At 43.4% G+C, this 20,779-nt stretch overlaps 1 protein-coding gene across 1 annotated transcript; it reads right to left on the reverse strand.

Moving 5' to 3' along the window:
- Window positions 1-1,883: 1,883 nt before the first annotated feature.
- Window positions 1,884-20,149, reverse strand: LOC311123715 (neuronal calcium sensor 1; the record flags this gene model as incomplete). The annotated part of the gene is made up of 8 exons (XM_084197954.1): window positions 1,884-1,936; window positions 2,032-2,152; window positions 2,619-2,696; window positions 4,042-4,130; window positions 4,720-4,798; window positions 6,983-7,121; window positions 11,321-11,345; window positions 20,086-20,149. The coding sequence occupies 7 exons, from the start codon at window positions 20,147-20,149 to the stop codon at window positions 2,054-2,056; spliced, it is 573 nt and encodes a 190-aa protein (XP_084054080.1). The 3' UTR covers window positions 1,884-1,936; window positions 2,032-2,053.
- Between the last annotated feature and the right edge of the window lie 630 nt (window positions 20,150-20,779).

The following is a 20,779-nucleotide window of genomic DNA, read 5'->3' on the forward strand; positions in this document are numbered from 1 at the left end:
AGTCTTGTCAACAATGAGCACTTTTGTATACTGTGAGGTTTTTAACAGTTTATATTATTTACAATATAGTGTCCTTTAAATGCTGTGAGAATTGGTTTGATACCAAGGCAATTTGACAAACCCGGTCTAATCATATGATACTGAATTTAATAGAAAAATTAGTCAACAGCGGTAAAATATAATTCATACTGATTAAGCCTACATTACATTTAGCTTGTTTCTTATCACACACAGCATGCCACATACTGTACATTGGGTCACTCCAGATGCATCATGGGAAAAATACTGAATGAAAACTGTGCAACTTGAGGATATCAACATACAACGCCCACATTTGTCAACAGGGTTGTCTATTTACAGGTAAGATTAGTGTTTTTATAGAGCTCATTTAAATACTTATTTCACCATTCCCTCGACTACAGCAGTTGCCAATTCTCTCCAACTCTTAAAAACATCCATTGAATTTATATTTGTAAGAGAGAACAGTTTGTGCACAGTATAAAAATAAAAGGAACATCTATTTCACTGAAGCAGTAGCGATGGAATGACAAGCAAATTGTGCCCCAGTCATTACCAGAGAGAGATGAGAAATAAATAAAAAACATTACAGAGGGAGGGAAATTATTGTCTTCTTTGTTGTGAAATTGTCACTGTCGGTGCATTGTCTAGGAGTAACATGGACTGATGAGGAAAAGTAAACGGGTAGCAAAATGCTTTTCTACCACACTCTAGAGGCTGTACATACCAGGGTACTGACCTAAAACAACTAACGTTCTGATTATGGCTACAGTGCATATAGTCACCTTAGTATTTACATACCAATATAATGCGTCTAACATGCATTTGCAAAGACATATATTTGAATACCTTTTGCCTCTCGTAGTTGTTGACCTAGCGTTCAAGATTTCAGTGAAGTTTCAAATTATTCATCATTCCCACCACAATCCGTGTCATTCCACCCTTTTCCAACTCATGATACATTTATATTGCATGTTGCATGACAGCACAACGGTTCAGTTATGATGGTACATTTGAGAGAAGACACTGATTATAGTGTGTCCGCAATTCAGTAGTGTAAGCCTCTAGGACTGCTCATAGACAAGCAACTGCTCAGCATTTAATCTCTATGAATCTCTATGTAATAGTTGGCTCAAACTCATACAGCATCAGTACACCGACGAACCTCGCCCTTGTTCGCTTCGCAGGTCTTAGTTGGTGTTGAAATCAATGACGTACTTCGACAATTAGAGCTTTGTGCGGCAGGAACACAGAATCAATATTAATTCATGCTGATGTCAAACATGAGCTGCTGTTATTTAAATACAATTAAATAAGGTGCACTTTTCCAAACGTTCTAAAAGACAGTCAGTGTGGCAGTAGCAGTTTCTAGTCGTTGGCTGCAGCATATTGAACTGATGCTCAGTATCACAGAACATAAATACATAAAGATGGTAACTGCTTAGATCCACGGTCCTTAAACTAGTAGTCTGTGTTCAGTCCCATGTAGTTCAATGTTCATTAGGCTTCGCAATGGAATTTTTAAAAAGTTGTTTCGCAACGGGAAATGAACATTTCGTATTGGACAAAGTCCAGGTAGTCCCTCCCTGTTTCAGATTGTTTTTCGCCTAATGAACCCTGGTCTTCTTCCTTTTACAGAAAAGTACCTAACTTCCTTCTGTCTGTCAGATAAATGTCTTGTAAACACATCAACGCCACTAGCTTCTGCGAAGGCGAACGAGTTTGCGGTTGTTAAATTTACTCTAATCCTGGAAACCATGATGATGAGTGATTGACAGCAGCGGCCCACCATTGTCAGCTTCCATGATTCCCGCTCTCTTCCTTAATAGGCTGAGGAGGAGTCAGAGGACAAGACAGGTAGCAGACTCCATCACTCACTTAGCAGGGTGACACAACGTTGACAGGCCATCATGGACAACTGTGGTGGGAAGAAAATAAATACATGTATAGGAGGAGAAAACTCAACTGTAAAATGTTCACGTAAATCATAATTTGAGAGGATGCGGTACTCACTGTGGGGAGTGTAGGGGAGCTGCTACACCAGCCCGTCGTACAGCGATAGAGCCTGGACGATGGAGGGGTCTGCTTTGGAGCCCTCCTGGAATTCCTGCAGGGTCAACATTCCGTCTGCGTTCTGAAAAACGACAAATCCTCACATTTTAATAATACTTTATTTAAATCACATATTACTGAATGGATAATGGCTGGATTGCTGTTCAATCTTTAAACCAGTAGAGGGCACTCTTCATCAGACCTAAGTCTCAGCATAATGTATAGCCTATTTACTGCACCCTTATACAACCGCATCAGTCAGCGTTGGTCTGGCCCAGTTCCGAATGCCTCTTGAGAGAGTATCTAACTCTCCATTGGGTTTGATAAGGAGTCTATCTGACAAAAAGCCTCAGGGCTTGGGCTAGCTAGTGCCTCCTTGAGGGGGGCATCAGAGTTTTCCGACTGAAAACAGGCCTTCTAAGTGAGCAGTGCCAGCCGCACAGGGCACATGTATCCTACTGAGCAGGCTAAGAAGATACATTGGAGCCGTTGGCCTATATTTCCCATGCATTAGACAGGTGTGTGTGTGTGTGATGGGTTTACTCTACCTTGTCCATCATGGCAAAGATTCGGTCCACTCTCTTCTCTGGTGTGTTTTCTTCCTCAGGCAACTCCACCGTGTTCCCCTTTTTTTGTGACCAAATGTTTTTTTAAATTTAATTTAACATATGCATGGTAACACAGACAAAATACAACAGTTAAGACAAAATCAAAACATCCACCCCACCCTCACAGGACCTTGTTTTCAGGAAATATCACAAATTGCAGATCATAACTATTCTCTTTTTTTAACAACAGAAGTTAATAACTCAACATTTGCCTCTTTAGCACCATGCATGCGGGACACAGAAAGATCCAGTTTGCAATGTTCATAAATGAAAGCACACATTGACGCCTTGGCAGAGAGTGAAGCTCCTGCCAAAGTAAAGCAATAAGCTTTTGCGGTGCTGTAAGTCCAGCAAGACATATTCGCTTTTCACAAACAGTAAGAGCCATGGAAGAACAATGATTGACAGTAGTGTTGTTGGTGAAAAGGGAATATTTTTTTGCAACAATGGTGGATAGACATCGAAACCTGATTCCAAAATGAGGAGACCTCTGGACATTCATAAAACCATATGCAAAAAAGTGACTTGGGCACCATGGGGGCAGAGCAAACAATTTGGAATGGGAATTATTTTCATTTGAAATATTTTACGGGGTGTGGTGTATAGTCGATGTATGAAATCAAAATAGGTCATCTGATGATTGTGATTTCTTGATGATAGTGAGATGTTGGAACAGACCGAGCACCAGTTGATGCCAGTCTGGTAAGGATAGATCCCTACACCATTGTGTGTTAAGGGATAGAGGTTTATTTGTGGCTGTCAGAAGGTATGTATATCATTTATAGACTAAGGCCGGGATTCAATCCGATCAGCGGTAGAGCTGTGTTATAGCACGCTTGACATTTAAAGGTAGGCCTAATTTCAGATTGAGCCGACGTATGCAGCGTTTACCGTGAACCCAGGAACATTGCCTTTAAAAGGTGCAAAGCTGACAAAGCGAGATCGGATTGAATCCAATGAGCATAGTTTTGTTTTTTACAGGATTCGTAGTTAGCTCTGTTCCCCATGGCACACCATAAGCCCGGAGCGCTGCCCATAGCTGCAAATAAAACCAAAAAGAGGTCCTTGGTAAATTATATTGACATTGTACCCACCGTGTTCCCCTGTACGCGCGGCTGCGCGCAAAAAAACACATACGCACACACATAAATGCCTCAATTACCTGCAGGAAATTACTGAATGTTTCTTTAAAGGCTAAACACTACAAGGTATCATCTAAACTGTCCCAGAATGGCTCAATTAAGATTAACAACCAGACTTTCCCATTGAAATACTGATTATGATGCTCCGTCCCCATCAACAAAATTACGAGAATAGATCAAAGCTGAATATTTGATACTGAGACATCCGAGGGAGGACTTACCACCATCTGGTAAATGGCATCCACAATATTCAACATCTCATCCCGAGTTATGTAACCGTCGTTATCCAGGTCGTAAAGCTTGAAGGCCCCTGCAAAAGCCATGAAAACAGCACACAGAGAAAACTTTTTATATATTCCTTAGGACTGCTAATATATACAGAAAGGTGACACTTAATTTCACTTCGATTGAAATGCATCCTAACACCTCTCGAACTGTTAGCCAATTAATGCATCAACAACTGTCAGCAGTGGATCAACTCCTGCTAAAGACCTGAGGCATGCAGGGGTGTTTGTGTGTGTGTGTGACAGTGAGGGAGGATCTGCATGCATGTGTGAAAAAGTGTCAGTATAGCTCGACATTCTGCCTACATAGCGTTTATTCCTGTTATCCCTGCTGTTCAGGTACAACGACAGCTGTGACCACATACAGGTGTCTGGGAAGGTTAGAGAGCACCTTGGTGATGCAGATCCAGCATGGCTAGGTCAAAGGTTGGAAATGGTAGTACAAGGCAGTGAGAGAACAGGACAGGGAGGAGGGAGAGAGAGAAAGAGGGAATTGGTGTGTCATTTTTAATGCTGTGACCGACTGGGTTTGAACCCGGGTCGACTGCACGCCACAAGACTGTGCTAGCCTGCTGAGCTAAAGCTTAGGCCCTAGGATATTTTCTCCAGGCTTACATCTGAGCTTCTCATCCAGGGTCCCTCTGGAGGTGACTGACAGGGCCTGGATGAACTCTGCAAACTCAATACGTCCATCCTGCAGAGAAACAGAAGGAGAGAGGGAGATGTAAGTACAAGAGAATGAACAAAAGGAAGGAAAGAGAGTGAAGGGAAGAAGTAGAGCACAGGGAAGTAGGGGAGCTATTTTCTCCACTGAAGAGTGACAGAGACCAACCATTCAATCTAATCTCACAAATGGCTCTAGGAAAGATAGCAGACAAAAAAACGAGTCTGGCTTCTCAATGGAAATGACTGCAGACAGCGAGGACACTCAATGCAAGCAAAAAAACAATTAAAGCCATTTAGCAAACGCTTTTATCCAAAGAAACTTACAGTCTTGCTTGCATACAGCTTTTGTGTATGGGTGGTCCCGGGAATCAAACCCATAGTGCAAGTGGCATGCTCAACCAACTGCGCTACAGAGGACCAGTACATTAGCCATGACATACAGTGAGGGAAAAAAAGTATTTGATCCCCTGCTGATTTTGTACGTTTGCCACCTGACAAAGAAATGATCAGTCTATAATTTTAATGTTAGGTTTATTTGAACAGTGAGAGACAGAATAACAACAAATAACTCAAGAAAAACACATGTCAAAAATGTTATAAATTGATTTGCATTTTAATGAGGGAAATAAGTATTTGACCCCCTCTCAATCAGAAAGATTTCTGGCACCCAGATGTCTTTTATACAGGCAAAGAGCTGAGATTAGGAGCACACTCTTAAAGGGAGTGCTCCTAAACTCAGTTTGTTACCTGTATAAAAGATACCTGTCCACAGAAGCAATCAATCAATCAGATTCCAAACTCTCCACCATGGCCAAGACCAAAGAGCTCTCCAAGGATGTCAGGGACAAGATTGTAGACCTACACAAGGCTGGAATGGGCTACAAGACCATCGCCAAGCAGCTTGGCGAGAAGGTGACAACAGTTGGTGTGATTATTCGCAAATGGAAGAAACACAAAAGAACTGTCAATCTCCCTCGGCCTGGAGCTCCATGCAAGATCTCACCTTGTGGAGTTGCAATGATCATGAGAATGGTGAGGAATCAGCCCAGAACTACACAGGAGGATCTTGTCAATGATATCAAGGCACCTGGGACCATAGACACCAAGAAAATAATTGGTAACACACTATGCCGTGAAGGACTGAAATCCTGCAGCGCCCGCAAGGTCCCCCTGCTCAAGAAAGCACATATACAGGCCCGTCTGAAGTTTGCCAATGAACATCTGAATGATTCAGAGGAGAACTGGGTAAAAGTGTTGTGGTTAGATGAGACCAAAATCGAGCTCTTTGGCATCAACTCAACTCGCCGTGTTTGGAGGAGGAGGAATGCTGCCTATGACTCCAAGAACACCATCCCCACCGTCAAACATGGAGGTGGAAACATTATGCTTTGGGGGTGTTTTTCTGCTAAGGGGACAGGACAACTTCACCGCATCAAAGGGACGATGGACGGGGCCATATACCATCAAATATTGGGTGAGAACCTCCTTCCCTCAGCCAGGGCATTGAAATGGGTCGTGGATGGGTATTCCAGCATGACAATGACCCAAAACACACGGCCAAGGCAACAAAGGAGTGGCTCAAGAAGAAGCACATTAAGGTCCTGGAGTGGCCTAGCCAGTCTCCAGACCTTAATCCCATAGAAAATCTGTGGAGCGAGCTGAAGGTTTGAGTTGCCAAACGTCAGGCTCGAAACCTTAATGACTTGGAGAAGATCTGCAAAGAGGAGTGGGACAAAATCCCTTCTGAGATGTGTGCAAACCTGGTGGCCAACTACAAGAAATGTCTGACCTCTGTGATTGCCAACAAGGGTTTTGCCACCAAGTACTAAGTCATGTTTTGCAGAGGGGTCAAATACGTATTTCCCTCATTAAAATGCAAATCAATTTATAACATTTTTGACATGCGTTTTTCTGGGTTTTTTTGTTGTTATTCTGGCTCTCACTGTTAAAAATAAACCTACCATTAAAATTATAGACTGATCATGTCTTTGTCAGTGGGCAAACGTACAAAATCAGCAGGGGATCAAATACTTTTTTCCCTCACTGTAACCATTTCAGTTATGCAATGGAACCCAATCCAAGCATTTGATAAGGGATGTTAAGTGATGTCCTTTCATACACTAAGCCAGTAAGGTTGTTAATTGGTTTACTGTTGTCCTGGCTTCTAAGAATATAAAATGAACATAAATGCATTCCGCAGGCAGCCTGTTACCTTGTTCTCGTCAAACACATTGAAGACGAAGCTGGCGAACTTGGTGGGGTCACCAAAGGGGAAGAATTGCTTGTAAATCTTCTGGAAGCCAGCTGAATCCAACTGACCACTAGGACAGTCCTTAATAAAACCCTTATACCTGGGGGTGGATGGAGGGAGGAATGGGGAAAGGAAGGAGAGGGGGATGCCCAGGAAGAGGGGAGGGAGGAGGGGAGGGAGGAGAGAAAACAGGTGAGGTGAATCGATGAATGGAACAATTACTCCATTCAGTGTGACTGATGAAACTCATTCCCAAAGTAAGGCTCCCTAAGGCCTGCTGGAAAGATCTGATAATGAATGTCCTGCTATCAAGTAACACACTGATAAGAGCTGTGTCTGCTTGGAAGGAGGCATAATAAATACATCAAATATTTGATATTTTGAATTTTTCTGAAATAAACTACGAATAAATATAATTTAAAAGAAAATGAGCAAAGAAATACTGTATATAATAATAAATAAATAAATACTGAGCTATATTGTATGCTCAAAAAAGTTGGAAAATGATATTATTTTATACTAATACAATTGCTCAGAGAAATAGATTTTGTTTAACAAGTATAAAAACTATTCTCAAAAATTATTAGCACCCCTTTTGTATTTTTCGATCTTGTCTCATCGCTGCAACTTCCCAACGGGCTCAGGAGAGGCGAAGGTCAAGTCATGCGTCCTCCAAAACATCACCCGCCAAACCTTCTTAACACCCGCCCGCTTAACCCGGAAGCCAGCTGCACCAATGTGGCGGAGGAAACACTGACGACCGAGTCAGCCTGCAGGCGTCCGGCCCGTCACAAGGAGTCGCTAGAGCGCGATGAGTCAAGTTAAGGCCCCCGGCCAAACCCTCCCCTAACCCGGACGAAGCTGGGCCAATTGTGCGCCGCCCTATGGGACTCCCGGTCACGACACAGCCTGGGATCAAACCTGGGTCTGTAGTGACACCTCAAGCACTGCGATGCAGGGCCTTAGACTGCTGCGCCACTCGGGAGGCCTGCACCCCTTTTACTCTAGCATGATACTGAGCCTTTTTCTAAAATGTTTTATGAGTTTGGAGAACACGTTAGGAGGGATCTTAGACCATTCCTCCATACAGAATATTTTCAGATCCTTGATATCGTTTGTTTGTTCTTATGGACTGCCCTCTTCAATTCAAACCACAGGTTTTCAATGGGGTTCAAGTCCGGAGACTGAGATTGCCATTGCAAAATGCTGATTTTGTGGTAAATTAACCATTTCTTTGTGGATTTTGATTGGTGCTTGTGGTTATTATCTTGCTGGTAGAGCCACTTGTGGCCAAGTTTCAGCCTCCTGGCAGAGGCAACCAGGGTTTTGGCTAAAATGTCCTGGCACTTGGTAAAGTTCATGATGCCGTTGACCTTAACAAGGGCCCCAGGACCAGTGGAAGCAAAATAGCCCCATAACATCAAAGATCCACCACCATATTTTAACTGTAGGTATGAGGTACTTTTCTGCATACGCTTCTATTTTTCTACGCCAAACCCACCACTGGCGTGGAGCTCTATTTTCATGTCACCATAGCACCGGTTCCAAGCCAAGTGCCAATGCCGTTTATCAAACTCCAGGCACTCTTACCTTACTGCTACTCAAACAAAACTACACCAAGCCTTGAGAAAGACCACAGAGTTTTTCATCCAAAGCCTTTCAGTTTACCCACACTGTTCAGTTTTCTTTGACTTTCACACACTGTATCTGTATCTGAACAAGGAAGAGATGAGGGACTGATACTGTGCTCCCACACAAGGATGTGAGCTGTAGGCTCACTAGTGGATGACAGCGACAGCCCCCGTTTTATTACCGCTTGATGTGTTGTTTGCCTACTCGGCAGACAGAACAATCCCCTGGCATTGTGATTTGAAATCGCTCGCTCGCCTCTATTCATGTCAGCTAGCTAGCACTGTGAACGCTGTGGGGGAGAATCTTCACAGCACGGGGTGATGCAAAATCACTTAAAAGAACACAAGCGAGGCAGAGGGATCGGCAGGGTATTGTGGTTGGTGGCGGGCGGAGAAGTTTGTGTGTGTGTGTGTGTTGTCTTTCCAATGGCTTCCTCTCACAGTGTGATCTTTGAGCTGTGATAGAAGCTCTCGTAGGCCTTTTTGCAGCTATAGAGAGAGACAAACACATTTCAGTCTAGCCCAACTCACAAAGGTATAACTGGGGTCAGGGGCATGACTAGGTACTGGGGACAGGGGCATGACAGGGGCATGACTTGGGCATGACTGGGGACATGGGCATGACAGAGGCATGAGTGGGGACTGGGGAGCGGATCAGAGTAAGCTTTAAGGCATTTGCTGTAAACTTTTCAGTATGCGCTTTGCAGCATTTTCTGTCATTTTCTGTCTCGCCTTCTCCTTCAGACTTTTCTTCCTCCTTTGAGTCTACATGTCATTTCATTCAGTAACATGTCTCTCCACGGTTCTTAATAAGTTTTTTATCAGAGTGGGCACTCGGCCCAGTGTCAACAGCTCTCCATCTGTGGTGTGTACGGGGCGCCACAAGAGAGTAAGCCACGGAACTTGGCACAAGCAGCAAAGTATTTGGAAATCAGAAATAGTCTTGCACTGGTCTGGGTCTGAGGTGATTTGTTGTGACAGAAACGTCCTTTGTTTCAATTGGCTATGTCGAACATAAATGTTTAGCTGCTTTTGCGACACCACATCTCTTGTGTTCTGCTCTTGCGGCCAGCTTCAACGCATTGTAGGTGTCTGTAAACTTCACTCAATCCTCACTGATATTTTTACATATTTAAGTTGTCGTATGTCCAATCGTGCATGTTTTACTTTTCATAAAAACAGTGAGTTCTGCCTAAATATAATAATGAGGCTGACGACCGGCAAAACGGGTAACCAATCGGAAGCCTCACCATAATTTAGCTGAAATGGAAAGGGGTGACATTTAGAAAAACATTGGCAGTGTATCAAAGCTGTCCTCAACATCAGGACACGGGACTACCTTCGTAACCCCAGAGACTAGCCAGAGGTTATAATGACCATGAGGAGATAACAACAGGGTTGTGGTACACAGCTACCACGGCAGCAGCTTGTCAGGGTGTGGCCCTCTGGCTACAGGATGAGGGCCAGGCGGGTCTAGCGAGGTTATGTCTGCAGCTGCCCCGACTGGTGGCGGTGCCAGCAAAGCCTCAGGCAGGAGAGAGCTGTGCCACTGGGCTCTGTTGTGGTACCTGGCCCACGTACATATGTGTGTGGCCTGACACCTCAGCCAACACACTGAGTCTGGGCACAGAGCCCGGCCAGCCCACCACCATACGTCAGAGGACAGCCAATGATGGATTGTTTTCATCAAGCCCTTCTTACTAGGTTTCACAGTGTTTTCCACCCCCACTATATAGGGATAGAAGTCAACCCATCCAACGCCAAATTGGGTGAAACAAGGCAGCCATTTTGTGACCGAGCGCTCACCACACATCATAGTGGAGGAGAAAGCAGTGATTTAGCTTATTTGAGGCATGGGATAATTATAGGACAATGCTACTACATTACTGTGAAGGGCCAGGTATGACATTTAGAAAGGACACCCATTCTTTTGCGATGTCACAGGATCTTTACCAACCACCTCAATTTAACGTTTCATTCAAAGGACGGTGTCTGTCCAAATTCAACTCAAGAGGCATCAGCTACAGTACTTTGAAAGCTGTAAAGCCTTACAAAGTGCCTTCTATTTCAAGATGTGGTTATGAAAACCCAGTGATGCATTGGGTGTCCATGGCAACGAAGGCTGAACAGGACGGTTGCTGTAACATAAACACTGTAGGAGTCTGCTGAAAGTTTTAGCGTTCCACAAATATGGTCGATGCAAAATCGACAGAACAGAGTGCCATTGCGTTCTGGTGCCGACTATAATGCACCTACAGCTGTTGTGCCCTTGAGCAAGGCACTTAACCCCTAACCTGCTCCAGGGGTGCAGTGCAGCTCTGCGGCTGAACCTGCAGTTCTCACAGCTGTATTGCATTGTTGTTGACTGACTGTACACAAGTATAATGCAGAATTTGCTAAATGAGGTTGACTTAATTGTTAGCTGTGACAATTTATTTTATACCTTTATTTAACTAGGCAAGTCAGTTAAGAACAAATTCTTATTTACAATGATGGCCTACACCGGCCGACGCTGGGCCAATTGTGCGCCGCCCTATGTGACTGCCAATCACGGCCGGTTGTGATACAGCCTGGAATCGAACCAGGGGGTCTGTAGTGACGCCTCAAGCACTGAGATGCAGTGCCTTAGACCGCTGCGCCACTCGGGAGCCCAATGAGAGAAACTTACCATTGTTGTACCTCTTTTTCCGTGACTGCAGACAGAAAACAGAGAAAAGGAGATTGTTAGAAGAATAAAAACTTGACAAAAAGACAACACACAAGACAGACATTGATCACTTTGTTATTATGTATTTACAGGGAGAGGCTGTTACATCTGAGGTAACATTAGGTTTACATGGTTGTTAATGGACCACATCTAACAATGTTGATTAGTGCAGTTGACTAGGCTAATCTGTACCAGCCCTAGTTTCCAACAGTATTGACTGCTTCATATGTTATTCAGTCGCTGAAATAACTTACATCTCCTGGGAGTGAAATGCTATGTGTAGTCCTGCTCATCTTAATAATTTAAAGATAATATGTATATACATACAAAAGCCTAAATAAAAGGTAGAGAGTATGAATAATGAAACCCCTCTATGGAGTGATTTTAGTGCCAACAGAAAGTATATTTCTTAACACAAATTCAAAATGAAGAAATTCAGATTCGATTTCTGGTGCAACTAATATAACTCCATACGTCTCTATGCCATCCTGGTTTACCATAGCTGTGTTTCCCCCCCTATATTGTGCGTAAACAGCCAACCAGAGCTGAGCTGTACTGCCCCGGCCTGGTTACACATCCACCATAGTTGCTGACACTGTACTGGAAAGGACCACGTGAAAATAAAATGTGCAGGTCTGTGTAGCTGGCGGGTTAACTACTACCATCGTCAGACCTAGAACTACAGATGTCGGATCTTAATTTGACCCCTTTCGTCGCAGAAGGAAAATAATCCTGCAGCAGGAGGATTTCAATATATGAATAAATATTTAGAATGGCCACCAGGGGGCAGCTGGAAGCGGTGTTTGTATACACAGTGCAGTACCATACTTACATTGTACCTTGTGCCGGCTACAGAACGTCTCATGTGAATTCTTATGTGGATTATAATAAATTGACATACACTACATGGCCAAAAGAACCTCTCATTCCAAAATCATGGGCATTAATATGGAGTTGGTCCCCCCTTTGCTGCTATAACACCCTCCACTCTTCTGGGAAGGTTTTCCACTAGATGTTGGAACATTGTGCTTGCTAGAGCATTGTGAACTGCTGTAGCGCAGTGGTCGAAGCAGCGCGCTTCGGGCGCAGAGCCTCAGGAGTTCGCGCCCTGTGCTGGGCGATGTAGTGACCAGCCTGAGGCTACAGTAGGCCCACAAGTTAATTGCATATATTTCAATGTTTTCATGATAATTTACATATCAAAGAAAAGTGTCTCAGCTCAATTACCTGGATAGGCTCAAATGCATAAACATCTTGTCAGCTTTACGAAATGAAATATTAAAGCCACACCAAAGACCAGAACTAAATTGAGAAATTATACATAGCCTAACTATAAAACGTAGACGAGCATCCACTCTGGAAGAAAGTTTATCGTTCTACAGTAGGCGGGCCTACATCTGTCAATCAACTGATGGCCCAAATCAACTCAGCCAGGGAAACAAACAGTAGCCGATTATCGGTTTTCACACCTTTCATGATGTCACAATGGATAGGCTAACTGGTAGCCTACAGAATGTAGCCTATTGGAATATAATCAAATAACAAGGGGCCTATTGCAACCATCGAGGGCACTAAGATTATCACTAGCTGATGTCTTGTTAAACCATCAATACTCGCTAAATTAACCCGCACAGCTGATCTCAATTGCAACCATTATTGGTCACCTCATTACCGCTCCCTAAAAGATTATGTCTGTGTTACCTTAATCCTGGTGGCAACCAAAATCCAAATCAAATCAAAGTTTATTGGTCACGTACACAGATTTGCAGATGTTGACAAGCATTCCGTACAATACAAATAAAGGATTTCATTGTTTACCATTGGAAATCTACTGTGTTAATTTACTCGACACTTTGTATGAATGGAAACTAATGTTGATGTAGTCTATTGTTATTATTTGATTTGTTTCCTATTTATGTTATCCAAAGTGTCTGATATGGTTATTTCTTATCAAGATCCATAAAATATCCCAGGACTGTCCATATTTGAAATGTGGAAATAAATCTAGTCAAGCAGGGGATTGAGTTATTTGTGCCAGACAGGTGTGGGCCGGAATCGGACCCACGCCGACACGGTAGACCTATATGTGACATGGTAGGCCTATATGTGACACGGTAGGCCTATATGTGACATGGTAGGCCTATATGTGACACGGTAGACCTATATGTGACACGGTAGACCTATATGTGACACGGTAGGCCTATATGTGACACGGTAGACCTATATGTGACACGGTAGGCCTATATGTGACACGGTAGGCCTATATGTGACACGGTAGGCCTATATGTGGCACGGTAGGCCTATATGTGACACGGTAGGCCTATATGTGACACGGTAGACCTATATGTGACACGGTAGGCCTATATGTGACACGGTAGACCTATATGTGACACGGTAGGCCTATATGTGACACGGTAGGCCTATATGTGACACGGTAGACCTATATGTGACACGGTAGGCCTATATGTGACACGGTAGGCCTATATGTGACACGGTAGACCTATATGTGACACGGTAGACCTATATGTGACACGGTAGGCCTATATGTGACACGGTAGGCCTATATGTGACACAGGGGGGGCGGGGAGCAGGGGAGAGTGGGGGATAGCAGGGGGTTAGGAGAGCAGGGTAGAGTGGTCAAAGGAGCGTAGCCATTATTAGTCAGTGGAGTTAATCCATGCAAGGAGTGGGAGAGAGTGTGGGAGAGAGAGAGATGAAAGGAGTAATGATCCATGTCAGTGACGCCTAAAAAGCCGGTGACGTAGACCTCCGGAACTGGTGAACGGAATGAGCAGCAGTACCGGGGGGATCCGTAACACTTACAGTCAACTAATAGTAAAACTGATTAAGAAAGTTACATTCCAAGAAAGAACATCAATACATCATAAATGTTAACACCATGTGCACTGTTAACAAGTGCATATTCTGTTACAGCTCTGTTATTACTCCTGATATCTGCATGCACCAGTTTAGTGCATGCTGTCACAACCATTCCAAGCAATTGCATTTATCAGGAGTCAACTGCATTTGTTAAAACCTAGGTATGTTCTGATAAACTATAATTTTTCTTATGAGTTCCTGACAAATGGCCAATCAACAGCACCACGAGTCCACGACTTCAACTCAACCATCTTCCAACGTTAGAATGAGCTCTATGCTCAGACTCCAGCTACGGGGCCTTTTGAACCAAATCCCATTTCCTCTGAGTGTCCATGAGAAAGTCGGCCATTAAAAATGACAGTGAATACGGTGAGCATTGCCAGAGAGAATGACATGGCTCTATTAGGCGCTTGTTTCTAAGGCTAAGGGGGCAAAGGTGACATCACAGTAGAGATGGGGACCAATGATGTGATTTGTGGTTAGTACAAGCGCAGCGTTAGTATACGTCCAGTACATTGGTTCTATTTGGATGCGCTTGCACACTCTGCATGGGCCTCCATCACCATTCTGTTGACAGCAAAGGCAGCTTAGGGATGAAATCAACTTAATGGGCTGCCTCTGTTCTTCAGAAAGAGACTGATACTATGCAAACTGGCATCTGAGTGTTTAAAACTCAAGAGAGATATTGAGACAGCACTTGAGCTAATAGTGGATCAAGAACAGTTGAGCAGGAACTTAATTGCCCCCTCCCCAAAAAAACATATACCCAGAAAAGACTGTCGTTGGATACACTACAGTTCAAATGTGAACATTTCTGACATGATGTCATTGAGATGCGAGACGGTCTACCTTAAAATAACAGAGCTCTCCATACTCCCTAATCTCCTTTACTCAGTCGTACAGGTGGAAGAAAAAAACAACCAACTTCATTCAATCAAATCTACTACCTTGGGTCCGGAAAATAAAAACCTAATGTTGTGGGCTCACGGAAGCAATTCATCTCCATGGAAACCACAGAACAGATGCATATCAGCAGGAACAAAGGTAAAGCTGCAGTAGACAATAGGGAATATTCTGATTTTGAGTGAGTGCAGAACGTATATGAGTGAGAGAGTATTAAAAATGAGTTATTAGCCAACAATTGGTGGCAGCGGTGGGATGTTATGCTGTTGTTCAACAAAACTCCCTGTTTATGGTCAAGGTATACGTCACGCTCCATGCCAGATAAGCCGATCGATCTGGGCCAGGCTTAGGTTCAATTTCTATGCAGATAGGTAGGTAGTACACTCTTAGAAAAAAGGGTTCCAAAAGGGTTCTTCGGCTGTTCCCATAGGAGAACCCTTTCTGGTTCCAGGTAGAACCCTTTCTGGTTCCAGGTAGAACCCTTTTGGGTTCCATGTAGAACCCTCTGTAGAAAGGATTCTACATGGAACCCAAAAGGGTTCTACCTGGAACCAAAAGGATTCTACCTGCAACCAAAAAGGGTTATCCTATGGGGACAGCCAAAGAACCCTTTTAAGGTTCTAGATAGCACAAAAAAAAATCTAAGAGTGTAGGAGGAGGGGGAGGAGGGGAGGGGGAGAGTAGGGGGAGGGGGAGGACAGTAGGGGGAGGAGGAGAGGGGAGGGGGAGGAGGACAGTAGGGGCAGGGGGAGGAGGAGGAGAGCAGGGGGAGGAGGAGGACAGTAGGGAGAGGAGGAGGAGAGTAGGGGGAGGAGAGCAGGGGGAGGAGGAGGACAGTAGGGAGAGGAGGTGGAGAGCAGGGGGAGGAGGAGGAGAGCAGGGGGAGGATGAGGAGAGCAGGGGGAAACAAAGAGAGAGGGAGGCTTTAAAAGGAGAAAGGATAGGGAGTGAGCCTCTCCAAGCGAAGGGCAGAGCAACAAGCAATCAGAAGAGACAAGCTGTGCTGAAAAGAAGAGGACAAAGTGGAAGAGAAGAAGAGAGAGGAAGCAACAAGAGAAGAAGGGAGAGGAAGCAACAAGAGAAGAAGAGAGAGGAAGCAACAAGAGAAGAAGAGAGAGGAAGCAACAAGAGAAGAAGAGAGAGGAAGCAACAAGAGAAGAAGAGAGAGGAAGCAACAAGAGAAGAAGAGAGAGGAAGCAACAAGAGAAGAAGAGAGAGGTAGCTACACGAGAAGAAGAGAGAGGAAGCAACAAGAGAAGAAGAGAGAGGAAGCAACAAGAGAAGAAGAGAGAGGAAGCAACAAGAGAAGAAGAGAGAGGAAGCAACAAGAGAAGAGAGAGGAAGCAACAAGAGAAGAAGAGAGAGGTAGCTACACGAGAAGAAGAGAGAGGAAGCAACAAGAGAAGAAGAGAGAGGTAGCTACACGAGAAGAAGAGAGAGGAAGCAACAAGAGAAGAAGAGAGAGGAAGCAACAAGAGAAGAAGAGAAAGGAAGCAACAAGAGAAGAAGAGAGAGGAAGCAACAAGAGAAGAAGGGAGAGGAAGCAACAAGAGAGAGGCAGAATGAGAGACAAAGGGAAGAACAAAGGAAGAGCTAGATGGAAAGGAATGGAGAGAAGGGGAGTGAGAAGCAGAAGGAGAGAGGAATAGATCTAGAACGTGCATAGTGCAGAGCTATCGAGAGATGGGCAATTGGAGCTTTGTGGATGAGTGTGTGCATGGTATAGTGAGTTTGAGTGTTGCTTGTGCTGATGGATTGAGGCAATATGATCCTTTCAGCCAGTGTGTATGACTGTTCGTGTGCTGTATTGAGAGAGTGTGTGTACTCTGTGTGTGTGTGTGTGTGTGTGTGTGTGTGGGCGTGTTGAGCTATGCCAAAGAGAACCTAATTATACCATTCCATTTCTCAAGGAAAAACAATTACAGGGCAGAAAACAGGAGAAGCTTGCATAATCTGACAACAGCAAGATCATGCAAGACTGTAAAAAAGGGCTTTTATAAATACATTTGATTGATTGATTGACTGATTTCAACCAGTCAACCAACTTAATCAGCTAACTCAGAACCCATTTACACCAGCCCCCTAGCTTATCACCAGTAACCCTGCACATTGATTTGGTGCTGACCCTGCATATAGCGTACGTTCTTGTGTAGTCTTATTTCAAGTTTGGGAAACCCTGGACTAAATGACCTCGGTGAGAGATGTGTAGCAAACAAAAGCTGGTTTCTCATCATTCCCTTTTGCATGCACATCACTTTCCTCCTCAGGACTGAAGACTTCCATGACAAATTCACTTTCCAGAGTATATGAGTGCCATCTTAAGTGCTTCTACAGCATATCCCTCATCATATCACTATCACCCTGCATTAAAATTGAAACATTGACTGTGGGGAATGCTGATTGCTGAGGCAATGAGACTAAATGGAAGTGATCTCCCTGCGATGAAGTCGCATTCAGAACCGAAGAGTGATGTCTCAACCGCACCCTCTCCCCGACAGCACTTTAGGTTGGCACACATACTCCTATAATAAGGAAACGCTCCCTGAGACCCAGTGTGAGAGCACGAAATTAGCCCCTGTGACACGCTCGCTTCCATTCTCAATGGGGGGCGTCTTCATCCAGACACACATCCACATATAAACACACACACACACACTCATTAGTTCACACGCTATGCTTCACCATGAGGAATGTCTCTTGCCATCACACACACACAAACACATGAACATCTTCTGCTTATTTCTGTGAAATCTCTTCTGAATTCTAACTAGCTAACAAACTATCAAGGCTGAGCAGAGAAGCTTAAAGATGCACTATGCGAAAATTGCTCCGCCATTTCCTGGTTGTAAAAAATGAGTATAGTTCGCTTAATTTAGAGAATCATTGTACCATCTACACTGCTGTGAAATATCATTTCCATAACCCAAAATATTGTATTTTCAGCTGTTTGAAGCTGGTGTACAAAACCGAATGTAAAAGCATAAATGAAACTTAATAACGGGAAGGATAGAAATAGCGCACATAGAACAGATATACCGCTTCTTAGACTTGCTTTCGATGAGAATGACAGGTCTATAACACATATTTCTATGTGAATATGGAAAAGTTATATATTGCAGCTTTAATATCTAACACTACCAGCAGGATATATACTGTACATCAGTAATTGTCTGGTAATAAATGTCAACTCCAACAACGATCCTTACCGCACATATAAGGTAACATATTACTATTGTCAGGTGAAATTGTTGCATACAGCACCTTTAAAGTTGCACTATGCAGAGATCGCGCTGCCATTTCCTGGTTGCTAAAATTAGAATAGTTAGCCTAATTTCAGTTTATGTGACAAAGAAGCAAGTATAGTGTAGAGAATCATTGTATCTAAACCGCTGTGAAATATCTCTTCAATAACGGGAAGCATAGAAATAGCGCAGGTAGGCCAGATGTACCGCTTCTTAGACTTGCTTTCAATGAGAATGACAGATCTATAACACACATTTCTGAATGAATTTGGTCAGGTCGCCCAAAAAGTTACATATTGCAGCTTTAAATATCGTATTTTTTCAGAAGATACAAAAGAAGGTAGCTTTTGAGAATTTCAACCATCTCAATGAGTGTTCTTGACCAGAGAAACAGTGAGACATAACATACATTGCGGGGGTGGCTTTTATCGTCATCCGCAAGAGTTTATCTTTACTCCGTGGGGGTGCTCCTTGAGGTCTGGTTCAACCTTTGACCCCTCAAAAGGTCAGAGTTTATCTCTGTTAGTATGGTGGTGAGTGATAAATAAGTCACATAGGCTACTGTAGGTGATAGCATTTCGCTGACACCATGTAGACGTATTGCCTGTAACGGTTTCTCAAAAGGACAGATACAGCTATTTAGTTATTGCTTTACTTGATTACATTTTAGCCTACTCTGATTTAGTGCAACATATTATTTGGTCGACATTGTTCTGGAGCATGGCTTCACCAGAAGTATTGCATCAAGCGCTAAACGGATTTCGAGTGACTACTCAGTCTCTAACGTGCATTAGCACTCCTGAGGGAAAGCCATTCAATCTGAGAGGAAGATTTACAATGGTTGCTCTGTCCATGTCTTCAAACCCCATTGCCAAATGGCTATCACCTTCCCGCATTCCAAAGGCTGTACAACCAATTTACAACAGTGTAATACACTGAAATACTTTTCAGATATTCAATATATATGATTTCAATAAGTCTCTCTTCAGTTGGGGATTTGAGATTTGCTCGTTAACAACCTAATGTCCAACTGCATTGTTGGTTAAGGGCTGTAAGTAAGCATTTCACGGTAAGGTCTACACCTGTTGTATTCGGCGCATGTGACAAATACAATTTGATTTGATTTGGTAGGAGTAGCTGAAAAGCTTACATAGCAAAGGAAAGTCGCATAATTGTCTCCCACCATAGGATCGCCATTACAAATGTGTCTTTCTCTATGCCATTTTGGGCCCACACAGCTCTCTTCAGCTCTTCTATTTACTTGGCTTTTGCATACAATGAATCACTATCCAAGACTTGGACAAAGCACCTTACCTGGTGATCACATGGCTGTCTCTCAACAACAGAGTGCTGATAGCCTGCTTTAAAGTCGAGGATCGCAACCAACGGGTAAGTTATGTCATTTTACCTAAGGCTCTATTGTAAAATGCTAGATTCATTTCAAGGCATCCTCTTCTGTAGCAACAGATATATTCAATACAATCAAATGTTAATGATTTTTAGAAGTGGGCCATCAAAGACAGCACATAACAGAGGCTGTTGGAGAGGGAATAAGAAAGTATAAAAAGATAAGTGTTAAAAAAGAGGAAAAATTGTTTGTTATATCAAGACACAGACCAGTGGAAAATGAATAGAAAGGAAGGGAATAAAACATATATGAAAATAGTCTCTAAAGACATAGAAAGAGGGTACTGTACTTACAGTAGGTTTTCCTAGTCAGCTCCTCCACCACCTCAGGCTTTAGTTTGCTGTTGGACTTCCCCATAGCTCAAGCATATGCCTTTAAGCCTTTCTCCACGTGCCTTAAAAGACTCCTAGTTCTGACACCTTCATTACCATTTAAAAAATAAATATAATCAAAAAATACTTTTTAAAGTCTTGCTCTTCAGGTAGCAGACAAAAAATGAAGTGGAATTATAGAAAAAATAAAACAGAAAACAAGCAGGAAAAGGCAAAAAATGCGAAAATGCGATGAAAGAGCAGCAGTAGCACTAGTCTCTCCTCTCGGTGTAGCAGGGTGAGTCTGGAGAGAGGAGGGGTGTAGCCTGTAATCCACTGAGCCGTGTCCCTCCTGCTTCCTGCAATCCTGGTTTGCTGCTGCTGCTGGAACACCCTACTGGGAGTAGGGTGGAAGAGAGGCGGGAGTGTGTGAGTGTGTGTGTGTGTGTGTGTATACAGTATGTGTGTGTGTGTGGCCAGCCGGGGATGTGTTGATACTGTTGTCCCTGGCAACAGGAGCCACTCCTCCTCCTGCTCTCTCTCTCTCTCAATTAAATTCAATTTCAATTTAAGGGCTTTATTGGCATGGGAAACGTATGTTAACATTGCCAAAGCAAGTGAAGTAGATAGTAAACAAAAGTGAAATAAACAATAAATATTAACAGTAAACATTACA

Source organism: Coregonus lavaretus (genome assembly GCF_964263955.1).
Source record: "Coregonus lavaretus genome assembly, contig: HAP1_SCAFFOLD_2732, whole genome shotgun sequence".
NCBI classification, from domain to species: Eukaryota; Metazoa; Chordata; class Actinopteri; order Salmoniformes; family Salmonidae; genus Coregonus; species Coregonus lavaretus.